Genomic DNA, 16,248 nt, shown 5'->3' with positions numbered 1-16,248 from the left:
CCAATCAAAATACTCATATTTTCAGAGTCATTACCTATGCGTTTCTGTGCGCTGCAGTGTGGAGGGGTGGGTGTGGATTCTGACACGGTCTGGAACGATCAGTACACATCCATAGCGGCTACAATGGTAGGAAACTTAAGGAACTGGACTGAACTGTTTTACACTCCTACCCAGATTATATAAATGGATTTATTTCCACTCATTTAGTTTCATGATTCATTTCCACTTATTTTGTAAACTATGTTTATTTTCCTGTGTCAATAACTTTATTCATTTCATAAAATACATGCAAATACTTAATTAATCATATGTTCTAAGTTACTGTGTTTTAATTGTGCAATAACTATGTCTACACAAACTGAATTACTTCATATTTCTTTTCACATTTGTACCTTTGTTTTACTTAATTAACATAAATACTTTTTTCTGTACAACACAATATAAAGTGCTTCTTAAAAAAAGGTTTCTGGTTTACATCTACACATTCTCTATGAGTACAGTTTTTTAACAACTTAACCCCATAATATAACATTTGCTAGTTGCAATAATAATGAACCATATGAACAAAATTTGGTTTATGCAAGCTTTTTCATTTTTACAACAAAATCAATATAATTTTTAGTCCAATATGCAAACTACATAAAAATTACCATGTAAAACACATGTTGCAAGTTTCATAAAATAATGAGAGTCGTTAGGTTAACAGCAGTTATTTTTCATAAATGCAATTTTGAATTACATGTACTATGATGAGAATTGCTTTGTAAAAATCAACAGTTTTTTATGTTTGTTTTTTTTTTAAACTTATTTAGTTGAATGATGTTATGAAGTAAGATGATTGATTTCCACTCAAACATTTTTTTATACTTTGTCAAATTGTGCTTTTATTTATTAATATTAAAACAGCACTTTTACCTAAAAACTATACTAGAATTAAAAAAGTATTTTAGGTTTTGAAGAAATTCTTTGATATTTTTCTAATTTACAATGGAAGAATGTTTTGCATTTCTGTCAATCAATCGATAAGTCCCAGCGTCATGAAGAGTAAATGTATTTTAAATTAGAGTCAATTGATGAGTCAATTGCTGGTATATGGGCTATGATATTGTCTGTTTAAAGAAAGTCTCTTCTTAGCAAAAATTTAGTGTAGGCAGAAAGTGTTGTCTTTGATTAGCCTGTGCGGACTGCACAGGCTAATCTGAGACGACACTTTATGCACATGCATTACACCCCCTTTTTCACAGAGAGCAGCTAATATGTTTTACAATCTCTTATTTATCTGATTGTCTCCCCTACCTGCAGGCTGCCGGCTGCGTGACAGAGCTGGCATGTAGGGTCGGGGCCAGTGAACTCAAGAATGGTTTTGCACTTGTTAGACCTCCAGGGCACCATGCAGAACCTGAACAGGCAATGTAAGCATGTACAAATCTTAACCCTTTGCATGCTGCGAAATTTGTCTTCTGCTTAAATGTTGTCTGCTGAATTTCTTAAATAAGCATTTTTTTTCGTTTTTTTTTCTTTCAAAGAATACTATCAGAATAGCAAACAGTTTGGATCCTGATGAGACGCCACATTTTGTGGCGTCTCATCTGGATCCAAACTGTTTGCAAAGGCCTTCAAAATTGGGTTCCAGCACTGAAAGAGTTAATCCTTTACCAGTCAGGTATTATGACCCTTATGTAGTCCCTCAGATAATCAAATAAGATTTAAGAGCTTCCTCACTAGATTCAACATTTTAAACCTTAATTTCCAACCCTATGATACTGATGAGCAGCAAAAAGCATAAAACCTGAACAGCCTCAATTTGAAGCCTAAATAAGTAATGTTGGCTTCTTTTTTTCCAGTTAGTAAAAGTTGCCATCAAATTTCCTAATCTTAAGGGTGGTTTGCAGTAAACGGATGGGAGTTTTTTTCTAACCTGACACCTCTGATTCTTTTCTCATACCCATGATACCCTTCACCTGTACCCTCCTATTACAGGGGCTTCTGTTACTTCAACTCGGTCGCCATAGCAGCCAAGCAGGTGAAGGAGAAGCTCAAGATGAAGAGGGTCCTCATTGTGGACTGGGTAAGGACCAAGGCCAACTTTTGTAAAGCTATTTGTAAAGCTATTGTTTTTTTTTTGTAAAATATACTGTAATTTTTATTGACATACATGTTAAACCATAGTACTTGGGCAGTTTATGACTGAAGGAAGAACAATTTAATATAGTTAAGGAACTAAAATATATATATTGGAATTCATATTTAATTTATGTCCATACACATCTTGTAGTTGTTTATTGACAGAGCAATAATTGAAACTTGCATAATCTTAGTCTCCAGGATTTAGGGTGTGCCCAAAATGCTGCATGAGACAGGTTCTATATTATTGATTCAATGCCAAAGTTAAGTTGAAATATTATCGCTTGGACTAATTGAAATATGGGAAACATTTGTTATTTACCTTCATATTTTGGAATTTGACTTCAAAACTGCCACCATGGACCGTTAATGTCAGGATGAACAAGTGAAAGGAAAAAGTATTCATCGATTGAGATTGCTCTTTTGCTGTATAATAATTGTTATATACATGTATAGCATTACATATTATCTAAAACTAGCTTTTGAGAAACATTGAAATTTATAATCAGTTATATCTGAAAGGAACGTTGTGCTATTGTCAAAATGTCCCAAATTAGAGGCCAGGAATATTTACCTTCGTTTCCACAACAAACTGCAACATAAATATACACTTCTGTGTCCTGAACAGGACGTCCACCATGGCAATGGAACCCAAGCCATGACTTTCGACGATAAGGAAATCCTCTACATCTCCATCCATCGCCATGACAACGGTAACTTCTTCCCGGGCACTGGTGCCCCTGAGGAGTGTGGAACGGACGGAGCAGAGGGATTTAATGTGAATGTGGCATTCAGCGGGGGACTGGAGCCACCCAAGGGCGATGCAGAGTACTTGGCTGCCTTCAGGTGAGATTCTTGGTGGGAAGTTGGCATGTAGCCTTAAGGTGAGATACTGTGTGGTAGAGTGGCATGTAGCCTTCAGGTGAGATACTTGGTGGGATGTTGGCGTGTAGGAAGTGAGATACCATGTGGTAGAGTGGCATGATACCAGGTGAGAAGGTGGCATGCATCCTTCAGGTGAGATTCTGTGTTGGAGGGAGGCGTGTAGGCTTCAGGTGAGATACCGTGTGGTAGGGTGGCATGTAGCCTTAAAGTGAGATACCAGATGAGAAGGTGGCATGTAGCCATCAGGTGATATTCTTGGTGGGAGGGAGGTGTGTAGGCTTCAGGTGATATTCTGGGTGGGAGTATGGCATGTAGCCTTAAGGTGAGATACCAGAAGTGAAGGTGGCATGTAGCCTTCAGGTGAGATTCTGGGTTGGAGGGAGGCGTGAAGCCTTCAAGTGAGATTCCAGATGTGAGTAGGGTGTGTAGCCTTTAGTTGAGATACTGATAGGGAGGATGGCATGTGGCCTATAGTAAAAGTTAAGAAAAATACAGACCAAAGTTGTCCTTTTGGGAAAATTTCAGATACAATTTTCCATATAAAATTGAATGTTTTGTAGTCAAAAGAATATAAAGTTTCATTCATGTTATCTGTACCTTTTTAAACCATTTCATTGTCAGAATTTTTCATTCCTTTTATTATTGTAAACCTGTTTAACCATATGAAAGTTATTTTTGCACCTCAAATAATATTTTCTTCACATGATCTGATGGTCAAAAACATATAGTACAAATTGTAACAACCCTCAATACATGTACTTGTATGACTGTTCTTAGGACGATAGTGATGCCTATAGCGCGAGAGTTCAATCCTGAGATCGTTCTAGTATCAGCGGGATTTGATGCCGCGGCCGGCCACGCTGCCCCACTGGGAGGATACCTTGTGTCTCCAGAGTGTAAGTAACACAGGGTTATTGCCCTTGCTTCGGTTAATGAGTCATACAGATTTGTTGCCCTTGCTTCAGTTAATGAGTCATACAGATATGTTGCCCTTGCTTCAGTTAATGAGTAATACAGATATGTTGCCCTTGCTTCAGTTAATGAGTCATACAGATTCGTTGCCCTTGCTTCAGTTAATGAGTCATACAGATTTGTTGCCCTTGCTTCAGTTAATGAGTCATACAGATTTGTTGCCCTTGCTTCGATTAATAAGTGAGTGGCAATACAATATTTCTAATAGGCTGTTCAACCATTCTTCCCTTTTAAAATGCTGAACATATGTGTATGGCTTAAACATCTCACCAGGTTTTAATCTGATATTCAAACTAAAGCTAAATATGCTGATTCCACAAACCAGTCTGTAAAAGACTTTGTATGAGCCTCGCTGTGTGCATAGGAGGTTTAGTGAAAGAGTGTCAAGTGTCATCCCAGATAAGCCTATGCAGTCTACACAGTATAACTTGGGACAACACTTTCCACCTTTAGTAGTTTTTTGCTAAGGAGAGACTTCTTCAAAATGAAAAGTATTAGAAAAGCCCAAAGTGTCTTTCCTGATTATCTGGTGGTGGCTGGTCAGGCTCATCTCTTTACAAATATGCATTAAACCCTCTTTTCACAGAGGCTCATGTGCATGCATGTATATCCACAGGTTTTGGTCACATGACCCGAGAGCTGATGACGCTGGCAGGGGGCAAGGTGGTGCTGGCACTAGAGGGAGGCTATGAGATGGGGGCGATCTGTGACGCGGTGGAAATGTGTGTCAAGGCCCTGCAGGGCATGGAGATACCTGGGATACGCCAGGAGGAGCTGTGCAGGGCGCCCTGCAAGTCTGCAGTAGAGACACTGGAGAACACCATACGCATACAGGGTGAGTGAGGAAGCAGGCATTAAATGAACATTGTTCTAGGTAAACTGGGCTTTATGCATGTGCCAACAGTGATGTCCCTGATAAGCCTGTGCAGAATCCACAGGCTTATGAGGGACAACTCTTTCTGCTCATATCATATTTTTAGCTCGGCTGTTTTCGGAGAAAACCTGAGGTATTGTCATAGCCAGCTCGTCCATCGTCCGCCGTGCTAAAACCTTAACATTGGCTCTAAAATCAAAGAGTTTCCACCTACAACTTTGAAACTTCATATGTAGCTGCACCTTGATGATTTCTACACGCCACATCTATTTTTGGGTCACTCAGTCAAAGTTCAAGGTCACTGTGACCTCTTCAAAAAAAACTATTCTAACAAGCTTTCATTTATTATGCCCCCCTTCGAAGAAGAGGGGGTATATTGTTTTGCTCATGTCGGTCCGTCGGTCGGTCCATCCGCCTACCAGATGGTTTTGGGATGTTCTCAAGAATGCTTACGCCTAGGATCATGAAACTTCATAGGTACATTGATCATGACTCGAAGATGACCCCTATTGATTTTCAGGTCACTAGGTAAATGGTCAAGGTCACAGTGACTCGAATTAGTAAAATTGTTTCCCGATGATAACTCAAGAACCCTTAAGCCTAGGATCATGAAACTTCATAGGTAGATTGATCATGACTGGCAGATGACCCCTATTGATTTTCAGGTCACTAGGTCAAAGGTCAAGGTCACAGTGACTGAAAATAGTAAAAAAGTTTCCAGATGATAACTCAAGAATGCTTAGGCCTAGGATCATGAAACTTCACAGGTAGATTGATCATGACTGGCAGATGACCCCTAATGATTTTCAGGTCACTAGGTCAAAGGTCAAGGTCACAGTGACTCGAAACAGTATAACAGTTTCCGGATGATAACTCAAAAATGCTTACGCATAGGATCATGAAACTTCATAGGTACATTGATCATGACTGGCAGATGTGACCCGAAACATTAAAGTGGTTTGCAGAGGATAACTCAAGAATGCTTAGGCCTAGGATCATGAAACTTAATAGGTACATTGATAATGACTGGCAGATGACCCCTATTGAATTTCAGGTCACTAGGTCAAAGGTCAAGGTTACAGTGACTCGAAATAGTAAAATAGTTTCCGGATGATAACTCAAGAATGCTTACACCTAGGATCATGAAACTTCATAGGTACATTGATCATGACTGGCAGATGACCCCTATTAATTTTCAGGTCACTAGGTCAAAGGTCAAGGTCACAGTGACTCAAAGCAGTAAAATGGTTTCCTGATGATAACTCAAGAATAATAAATAATCTGTTGAAAAAAATAAAATAATAATTAGGCCTAGGATCATGAAACTTCATAGGTACATTGCTCATGACTGGCAAATGACCCCTATTGATTTTCAGGTCACTAGGTCAAAGGTCATGGTCACAGTGACAAAAAACATATTCACACAATGGCTGCCACTACAACTGACAGCCCATATGGATGGCATGCATGTTTTACAAACAGCCCTTGTTCAAAACTGCATCCGCAGCCGAGCGTTGGCAGCCGCTATGCGATGCTCTTGTTTGTTGAAAGGAAATCTCTTCTTACTGATTTCTTAAGGTGGAAAGCCTTGTCGCTGATTAAGTCTTGGAAACACTTGCTGTATATGGATTTAGCTCAGTATTCCCAAAACTAGGCTAAAAGTAAGTATTGAAGGTTGGAATGGAGAAACTGTTGAACATTTAAATATGAGATGAAATAGCTTAACCCTTAACCCGCAGTATATGCTCCATCACTAATGTCACTTAGATAGACATAGATATGTGTGTTGTTACCACTTGTGATGGATAATTTAAACGAACCATACCTATGTATGCATTGGTCCCCACGGAATATAGCTGATTCAGAGTGGATCCCATCTTTGAAAGTGGCATTGATACAAACATATATGAAGGTGTATCAATTACAACTGGATTTGACATTGTTGGATAGGAACATACCGATGAGGGCATTGAAATGACAATGATTAAAACATGTATGCATGACTTGTTACATTGTATTTACATACTTTTGGTGTTTATATTTATAGGTAAAATTGTGTCTGGTAAATACTTATTGTTGCTCAACAAGGAAGACATAGATCTTTATCTGTAACATCATATCACTTAGACCATCAGACAAATAAGGGAAATGTGTGGTTGAAATGTATGTTATTGACAACAAAGAACTATTCGCCATGGTAAATAGAGACACAATAATATAGCCATTATATGTTTGTGTGTTTTCAGCCAAGTACTGGCCGTGTGTGGAACGGTACCTGCGCACAGTGCAGTATTCTCTGGTGGAGGCACGAGACCGCGAGGCAGAGGAGACTGACACCGTCACCTGCCCTGGCTTCCCTTTCTATGGTCACCCAGAAACAGAAGTAGGTACACACCACAAAACACGATTTTGTTAACCGGAAACAGAGAAACTTATTTATAAATCTGACAGTACTGTTTATCAAATTAAGTTATTGATTTAAAAAAATATACTTTTTAAAAATCTGTCTGAATATATTCTTTTTCTGTTATTGAGAGTATTTTTATTAGCTTGGCTGTTTTCGGAGAAAACCCGAGGTATAATCATAGCCAGCTCGTCGTCAGCCGTCTGACGTCCGCCGTCCGCGTTGTGCTAAAACCTTAACATTTTGTTAAGGTTTTGAAAATTGGCTCTAAAATCAAAGTGCTTCTACCTACAACTTTGAAACTTAACATGTAGCTGCACCTTGATGAGTTCTACACGCCACAATCCATTTTTGGGTCTCTAGGTGGAAGGTCAAGGTCACTGTGACCTCAAAAAAACCAAAAACAATCTGACAAGCTTTCGCAGTCGAGCGTGGCACCTGTTATGCGGTGCTCTTGTTCAGTCATGTAACCTTGTTGTTTTGGTAGAAAGACAAAAGTAAAAAAAGGAGAACTCTGCTTTAACAGTATACAAGGAGTACAAAGAAATGTTTGAAAATTACCATTTCTAATAAATTATTTGACAGACTAGGCAACTTGCTGATTATGCTGTATTTTTATATAAAAGGTAATACTTTAAGTCTGTTTGTTTTACAGAGAGTCTGTGGAGCAGGAGACTGAACCAATGGATGAAGAGTCCTAGATTTGAATCCTCCAATCAAATTAATTGTTTTGTTGCTCGGCAAACCTGAACCCCCATAGCACACTAGAAGTAGAAATTGTTGCTTAGCACCATTGTGTTGTCAGCCATGTGACTATGGATCTAAATAAAGTAATAGTGGATGCTTATGTGTGTCCTACGCTACACCGGAAGATTGTGGTCACCGTGGCTGCTGGGAAGGTTTGGTGGTTGTTGTGGAAAGAGACGTGAGGTCCTTGGGACCAGTAGAGAAAGCCTTGGATAAGGAAGTACTTTGCATGGAAATGGTGACAAGTGTAAGATTAATTTGTATTTAATTTATTTTGATGTTAATTTTGTTCATGACTTCTTGTACAGATGTTTTAGGCTCGTGCAAAGTGTTCAGTTAAAAACTTTCTCAAGACATGAGACTTCACTCACAAATGGCAGTCTACTTATGCTGTTTTATAAATGAGCTGTTGTTTTTGGAAAACTGGGCTTCATGCATGTGCATAAAGTGGTATTGCAGATAAGGGTGTGCAATTGACACAGGCTAACCAGGGAGGACTCTTTCACCTTGTCTGTACTTTTGTTTTGAAGAGACTTCCTTTAAACATAAAATTATGTAAAATTGGCAAGTTTGATCCCATGATAGCCTGTGCAGATTGCACAAGCCAATCTGGGATGACACTTAATGCACATGCAGTAAACCCAGTTTTCCCAGAACGTGTCTTGATTATAATAAATCTTATAAACCTTGCTCGTGTTCTAGAGGTGAAGTACAGATACCATACTCTCCCAGGTTATGTTTAAAATGCAAAATGAAGGGTGCAAAAATCCCCTACATACGCAAAAACTGTTGTCACAGTTACATGTATGGTCAAAGAAGTACCTGTGCAGTGAGTTGTCATAAACGTGATAAGATTGTTAAACTTTGTAGATATAGTGCAAGTATTTGCAAGACATCGTTCATGTAATGCACAGACTTTGTTGTTAAATGAATCTGAACGGTGATAATTTATTTGTACTGAAAGTGCAGGAATATTAAAACAAAAAATCATTAATATATATATATAATTATATAAATATATTATATAATCTGCATACACTTGTTAGAGGCTTGTAGTTTTGATATGGTATATATTTTATTCACTGTTACAGACGCTGTAAATTTATCATGAGTACACTCTACTCTAAATGTATCTAGAGAGGTTATACATGTATATACTGGTACTCTGTCCCTGTCTCAAGTGTAGACATTTCTGATAAGGTTTGAGATCATTGTTTTTTATCGAAGCTAGTCATGTCTTGTTAGGAATCGTGATTGAATAGCTGATTTTTATCATGGGTCCAATGGATGGTCCGGTTTTACTTGGAAAGCTTTTTAGTTCAAAGAGGATTGTTTAAGTAGCTTTTGTAAGAAACTTACTATATTTTTTAATTAAGTATGTTGTAGTAAAATAAAATAATTTAGATTTTTGTTTTTAGCGAGGCTGTCTGGAGAAAACCCGAGCTATCGTCATAGCCAGCTCGTCGTCCGCCGTCAGCCGTAGGCGTCGTGCTAAAACCTTAACATTGGCCATAACTTTTTATGTCCCCCACTATAGTAGTGGGGGACATATTGTTTTTGCCCTGTCTTTTGGTCTGTTGGTCTGTCTGTTGGTCTGTTTGCGCCAACTTTAACATTTTGCAATAACTTTTGCTATATTGAAGATAGCAACTTCATATTTGGCATGCATGTGTATCTCATGAAGCTGCACATTTTGAGTGGTGAAAGGTCAAGGTCATCCTTCAAGGTCAGAGGTCAAATATATGTGGCCAAAATCGCTCATTTTATGAATACTTTTGCAATATTGAAGATAGCAACTTGATATTTGGCATGCATGTGTATCTCATGGAGCTGCACATTTTGAGTGGTGAAAGGTCAAGGTCAAGGTCATCCTTCAAGGTCAGAGGTCAAATATATGTGGCCCAAATCGCTTATTTGATAAATACTTTTGCAATATTGAAGATAGCAACTTGATATTTGGCACACATGTGCATCTCATGGAGCGGCACATTTTGAGTGGTGAAAGGTCAAGGTCAAGGTCATCCTTCAAGGTCAGAGGTCAAATATATGTGGCCCAAATCGCTTATTTTATGAATACTTTTGCAATATTGAAGATAGCAACTTGATATTTGGCATGCATGTGCATCTCATGGAGCTGCACATTTTGAGTGGTGAAAGGTCAAGGTCATCCTTCACAAGGTCAAGGTCATCCTTCAAGGTCAAACATCATATAGGGGGACATTGTGTTTCACAAACACATCTTGTTAAATATTGAAGATAGCAACTTGATATTTGGCATGCATGTGCATTTCATGGAGCTGCACATTTTGAGTGGTAAAATTTCTAGGTGAACATCATCCTTCAAGGTCTAGGGTCGAAAAAACAAAGTCAAGGGAAGTAATAAGCTTTAGATGGACATAGTTATCTGACCTGCCAACGTTTATATTTTTGTTAAATAAATCAAAGCGGCGCAGTAGGCGGCATTGTGTTTCTGACACACACATTGTGGTAAAAGGTCAAGGTCATCCTTTACGGTCTATGGTAAAAATACAGATTTAAGGGAAGTAATAAGCTTTAAAAAGGGAGAAAATTATTCAATATTGAACATAGCCAACTTATATATTTGGCACGCATGTGTATCTCATGGAGCTGCGAATTTTGAGTGGTGAATCTACATTCACAGTAGTGGCTTTAATTATTTGCTACTAAAAATAGAGATTTGTTACAGACAATTATTTTCAAGGGAAGTAATTTATATAATTATAAATCTCATATATTTTCTTACCAAGAATTGAAGTTCTTTTCACAGTTACTGTACACATTTATTATTTTGATTATTTATAACAGAAATGATTGATTTGTCAAAGTTTTTTTTTTAATTATATAATTATAATTTCTTTGATGTTCATTACATACCTGTGGACTTATGTCCATTGATACATGATCAACTCTGGTTATGATCACTTTTAAACCACAGGCCTTGGTTGTCAGTGATGTCTGACATGGTCATAATTGAGTGTGAGAACCCCCCACCCCCCCTTCCCCAGTTGGATTGGAAAAAATTCAAGGGAAGTAATATCATTTAAAGGGAGATGAATTCTATACCTGCCAAATTATAACATTTTATTTCAATGCGGCGCAGTAGGGGGCATTGTGTTTCTGACAAACACATATCTTGTTGGGTCACTAGGTCAAAGGTCAAGGTCACTGTGACCTCTTAAAAAAAATCTGACAAGCTTTCGCAGCCGAGTGTGGCACCCGTTATGCAGTGCTCTTGTTATATTTCGTAATAGAAATAACAAGTTATTGTTAAAACTGTGACTCTGGCAATGTTTTGTTTGTATATTGGATATTTTATATTGTTTAAATATGGAGTAGAATTTCTATTATAATCTAAACAATTTAACTATAACAACTGTATAGGCATGTTTCTAACAAAATACCGTAGATCATGGAGTTTGAACTTTGTGATATCTATTAAATTGTTGAAGTAGTTTCTGTTGACATGGATTTTTTTTTACATAATTGAGTTGTTACAGTTGAAATTTGCTTTTAAAGATTAAAAAATTAAATATTCTGTTATGAAAAAGAAACATATTTACATGTTTAGTTATTTTTTTATTCTTGAGGCAAAAAATGGGTAAATGACAACTGCCCTCATGTGACTATTTGCAGACTGTTCTTTAATGTATACAACGCTTGTATGCAATTATGCCATTGCTTTTAGAAGTATATTCAGTTTAAAAGTCCATTTGTGCATGTTTAAAATTAACACAGATTCATTTAAGTCCTGCATAGCTAATTGACTAACATTACCCAGTCTGTAAATTCACACGGCATCATGTGTGTCTGGAATGAGTATTGCACATCCAGGCGTACATTTATACAGCTTCATTTGTTCAAGCATAGTTATCCGATGTATAAACGTAACAAAATGTCTTTTGTGTCTGGATTAATTATTTGACAAGTGTACATAAATTCAGCTAACATTAATTGTTTCAAGTACATCTTTTTGATGTCTGTAAAAGCATGTGTTTTTCCCACCAGTGCAATGGGTCACGGTCATGAACATTCAGTCATAAGTTTATACCTTTAGTTAGGTCATTTTTTATTTCCATCAGACAGCAGTGTACAGATCATTGTTATGTGTTGTACAGTGTGACATCATCACCAGGACATCTTTCCATTCTTCGTAAGACATCATTTTTTTCAGATAAAATCTAAACGTACATCGTTCTCATTTGTATCAAGATCTGATTTGTTATTTTAGCTCACCTGAGCACAACGTGCTCATGGTTAGCTTTTTTGATCATCTTTTGTCTGTTGTACATGGTGCATCATTTGCCAACAACATTTACCTTGACAACCGCCTAGAGGCCACATACATATACATTTTTTCATAAAAATTGGTCGCAACATTCGTTCCTATTAAAACTAACTAGAGAGTTTCAAACTGAGTCATAGTTGGTCAAAAGCTAGGTCACTTGGTCCCATTAAAAAAAAGCTTGTGAACACTGTTTAAGTTGCATGTTGATCCTTTTTGCAAAAAATTTCCTCTGAAAGTTTGTTCTCATAATATCTCAGCTGAGTTAGAAAATGGCTCTGATTTTGTTAAAAAAGGGCTGCCATGGGGAATGACAGCTTTCCTAATCTGACTTTAGTGAAAACTTTTAAGCTCTCTATAATTCATATTTTTGCCCAATTATTGTAATAGAATGAATGAATACTATCTGTTCAAAATAGTGTAGTTCCTGGAGGTGTCAGGTGAGTGCCTTGGGGCCCAATGGCCCTCTTGTTTTTGCATTATTATAAATCCATAATTTATAAAATTCATATTTTATAATTGTGTTGTCTACCGGTAGTTCGAACTTGTTGCTTTATGTAATGCTCCTTATGGTATGTTGTATTTCAGTTGTTTTATTTTAAAGCCAGGTTGTTTGTAAGAATTTTAATATTACGTATTTTGTGTATTACATGCTCTCAGTGACATAGAATATATGTGATTTTGAACAGGTTTTTTTGCACAGATTATACAAATTCTGGTTTTAAATTAATATTGATAATTTTTAGATGAATGATTTTCTGGTCATAATCTGTGAAAGACTCCAGAGAAGTATTTTCTCATAACAAGGAAGTTTTCTCCCCTTGATCAAGTTGTCCATTGATGGTTTGTACGTGGTATTCTGCTGGGTAAGCCCTGGCGTTGACTTGTGACTTAGTCATTGTGATTTCTGGCATTAAGCAATGGTATCCATATGTGGTGCAGGGAGATTGAAGGATGGATGTTAGTGTATGCATATTCCCAAGTTTGTTCCTGTTTATTTTGATTCTCCAAGGTTTTGTTGAAAATGCTGCAAGAAGCTTTTGAAGAAAAGGCAGTTTTTAGGGGTGGGGGAAGTAATGGTTTGTCTCTAAAAAGACAGCACATGTACATTTTAAATGAGATAATTACATGGTATGTATCTTTCTTGTGTCTAGAAACTTCATTTAAATCCTACAGAACTGGCAGTTTTTAGGCCAATCTTTTGGAGAAATTATAATTTCAAAGTTTATAGTTTGGATAATTTATAAACTTTTTGTCCCCTACCGTTGACTTATGGTTTGCGCTCTGTGCGTCTGTCTGTGATTCTGTCACACTTTTCTGCGATAACTTAAAAAGTTCTTCATATTTTTTCATGAAACTTGAAACATGGATAGATGGCAATATGGACAATATACACGTTGTTTCATTTTTTCTTACGTCAAAAATTCTGGTTGCTATGGCAGCAAAAAAAAAGATCTGACAATGATGGAATTTCTGACAATGGTGGAGCCGGTAGGGGACATATATTGCTTGGCAATAGTCTTGTATAATGTAACACTAATTATTTTCTAGCTCACCTGAACCAGAAGTTATAGTCTTATAGAGGTGAGCTGTTGTGATCACTCTAGGTCCACCATCCGTCTTTGTGTGGTGTGCCTAAACATCTTTTAATAACTCAATACACAACATGTTGTATCAAATCTTTATATAGCTTGGTCAAATTGTTTATCTTGGCAAAATCTAGGCTGAGTATGAACCTTGGTCATGTATGTTCAAAAGTTGAGACACCGGATCATATCTTATAAAACAATGTTACTACTCTAGAGACCTTATTTATGACTCAATCTAGATAAAACATGAGAATGTTTATCATGACAATATCTTGGCCGACTTTTGAATCTGGGTCACTTGCATCCAAAAACTAGATAACCTTGTCAAACCTTACAAATAATTTAAAATTCAATCTTGATGAAACTTGGGATTAATATGTATCTTGACCTTTAAATGTTTGTCCAATAACTTTGTTACCTGTTGAACTCTTATAAATACCTTGTTAAAACTTTAGAGGCCATATTTATGACTATAGCTTAATGAACCCTAGAATGTTTATCTTGAAAATATCTAGGCCGACATTGAACTTGTGTCATATGTGTAAAAAAATAAGGTCACCAGGTCAAATCTCAGCAAAACCTTGTTACAACGAAACAGGCCAAGTTTATGACTCGCTCTTGATGAAACATGGTCAGATTGTTTATCTTTACAATATCTAACTCTAGTTCAAAATTAAGGTCATGTGTGCTAAAGACAAAGTCACAAGTTCAAATCTTTTTATAAAATGTTACCAATCTAGATTCCACATTTGATTAAATATTGATGAAAATGTGGAAGAAAGTTTATCTTGACCAAGCCAAGTTTGAATGAATCTGGTTCACATGCTTCCAAAAGCTTGGTCACTTGGTCAAGCCTTCATTTATTGGTGTCTGTGACCTCAGGTGAGCTCTAGAGAGCCCCCCCCCCCTTTGTATTTCTTATATAATTTGATTAGAATTATATTTGGGGTTCAGTTATTTGTGTCTGCAGAAAAGTCTTGCAATGATCACATCTATGAAGAAATAGAAACTTTGTATATTTGTTCATCTGTAAGTATTCAGATTCTGATAGCAAGTTGTGATTTCATCTGTTTTATAGCAGTATATCAAGATTAGAATGTGTGTGCATCATACACCACCCTAAAGATTTGCCCCTGGAGGTCAGCTAGAAAAATATAGTCCCCAATGATTAAGGGATTTTCCCAATCTATTATTGTATCCAATTGAGCCAATTTTTTGTTTACTGTTTTATGTTTTAATTCCATGTTTGGAAGTTGTATTCCATAGCGTGGAATGATATACATACTGTTACATTTGTCATAAATTCAATTATGAATGTCCTAAAAACACTGATTGCAATATGCTTGTATTTTATGTTATAAAAGTAGTCGAATTGTTAGCTATTTCTTTTATTTTTGTAGTAGTTATATTCTTGTTTGTTGAGTGCTTCTAAATTAATTCTATTGCCACTGGGTACAGTGTTTCTGCAGTACTACATTTGTGAAGTAAAGTATTTGTTGTTATGCAGACTTTTGTCATGTTTTCCCCCCAACAAAAGAGAAACTAAGAGTAAAAGAAACCATACAGCTTGACCAAGGTTGTTAATTCCGCAGAAATATTTTAATTTGATTCTGAATGAATTTTTTAATTGCACATATTTTACCCTATTAATAATTGTAAAATACGCCATGAATGGTGGTACAATTAAATGTCGACCATGAGAAGTATATATTAACACAGGCATAAGCTTGTATATTGTAATTACAATGAGACCGCATATTATCTCCATTATAGAAGCGGCTCTGATGATTATTTCCATGTTCGTGTGGAACACTTGTTTGTTCTGTGCTCAGTACTAAGCAAGTTGATCTAGTCATAATCGCTGAATCAGCCTTCAACACTGTAATAAGGACATGACACTCATCTGAGGTAAAAGTAAAATATAGTTTATTTAAGATGTTATTTGCAATCATAGTTCGTTGTCAGGACCATGACAGAGGCATCGGAGCTGGGGCAGCAGGGGCGGCCGCCGCCGCCCCAGTATTTTAGGCAAAAAGGAAATATCGGTAAAGACCTTTTTTATTTATTTTTATACGTCCGTCTATGACGGGACGTATTATGGTATACCCCGCGTCCGTCTGTCCGTCCGTCTGTCCGTCCGTCCGTCCGTCCGTCCGTCTGTTAATGTCGTACGCTACGTCAAATATCCTTTGACAGATTTTCTTCAAATTTTAACACAATCTTAATATTGATAAACCCTGATCCCCTTTCGTTTTTGACGGAATTCTGAATTGTCGTTCCAGAGTTATGGGACTTTGTTCGTCAAAATTTCGTGATTTCATTGAATGTCCTACTGTAGCTCAAATATCCT

General features: G+C 36.9%; 1 protein-coding gene across 5 annotated transcripts in view; it reads left to right on the top strand.

The window, feature by feature from the left end:
* The window catches only part of LOC127855111 (histone deacetylase 4-like), a 183,587-nt gene extending 168,187 nt beyond the window's left edge, over nucleotides 1-15,400 (top strand). For 4 of the 5 annotated variants that reach the window (XM_052390479.1, XM_052390480.1, XM_052390482.1 and 1 more), the window contains 8 exons: nucleotides 26-126; nucleotides 1,303-1,412; nucleotides 1,981-2,068; nucleotides 2,753-2,970; nucleotides 3,787-3,905; nucleotides 4,598-4,816; nucleotides 7,102-7,238; nucleotides 7,915-15,400. In XM_052390479.1, the coding sequence (XP_052246439.1) occupies nucleotides 26-126; nucleotides 1,303-1,412; nucleotides 1,981-2,068; nucleotides 2,753-2,970; nucleotides 3,787-3,905; nucleotides 4,598-4,816; nucleotides 7,102-7,238; nucleotides 7,915-7,938 (1,016 nt within the window). In that variant the 3' untranslated portion in view covers nucleotides 7,939-15,400. The remainder of the gene's footprint in view (nucleotides 1-25; nucleotides 127-1,302; nucleotides 1,413-1,980; nucleotides 2,069-2,752; nucleotides 2,971-3,786; nucleotides 3,906-4,597; nucleotides 4,817-7,101; nucleotides 7,239-7,914) is intronic. The other variant, XR_008037353.1, reaches the window with a different exon arrangement.
* The last annotated feature ends 848 nt before the right edge of the window (nucleotides 15,401-16,248 follow it).

The sequence above is a fragment of the Dreissena polymorpha genome, chromosome 13, assembly GCF_020536995.1.
Source record: "Dreissena polymorpha isolate Duluth1 chromosome 13, UMN_Dpol_1.0, whole genome shotgun sequence".
NCBI classification, from domain to species: domain Eukaryota; kingdom Metazoa; phylum Mollusca; class Bivalvia; order Myida; family Dreissenidae; genus Dreissena; species Dreissena polymorpha.
Note: the sequence above shows the minus strand (reverse complement) of the source record. Positions and strands in the feature narration are given on the sequence as shown.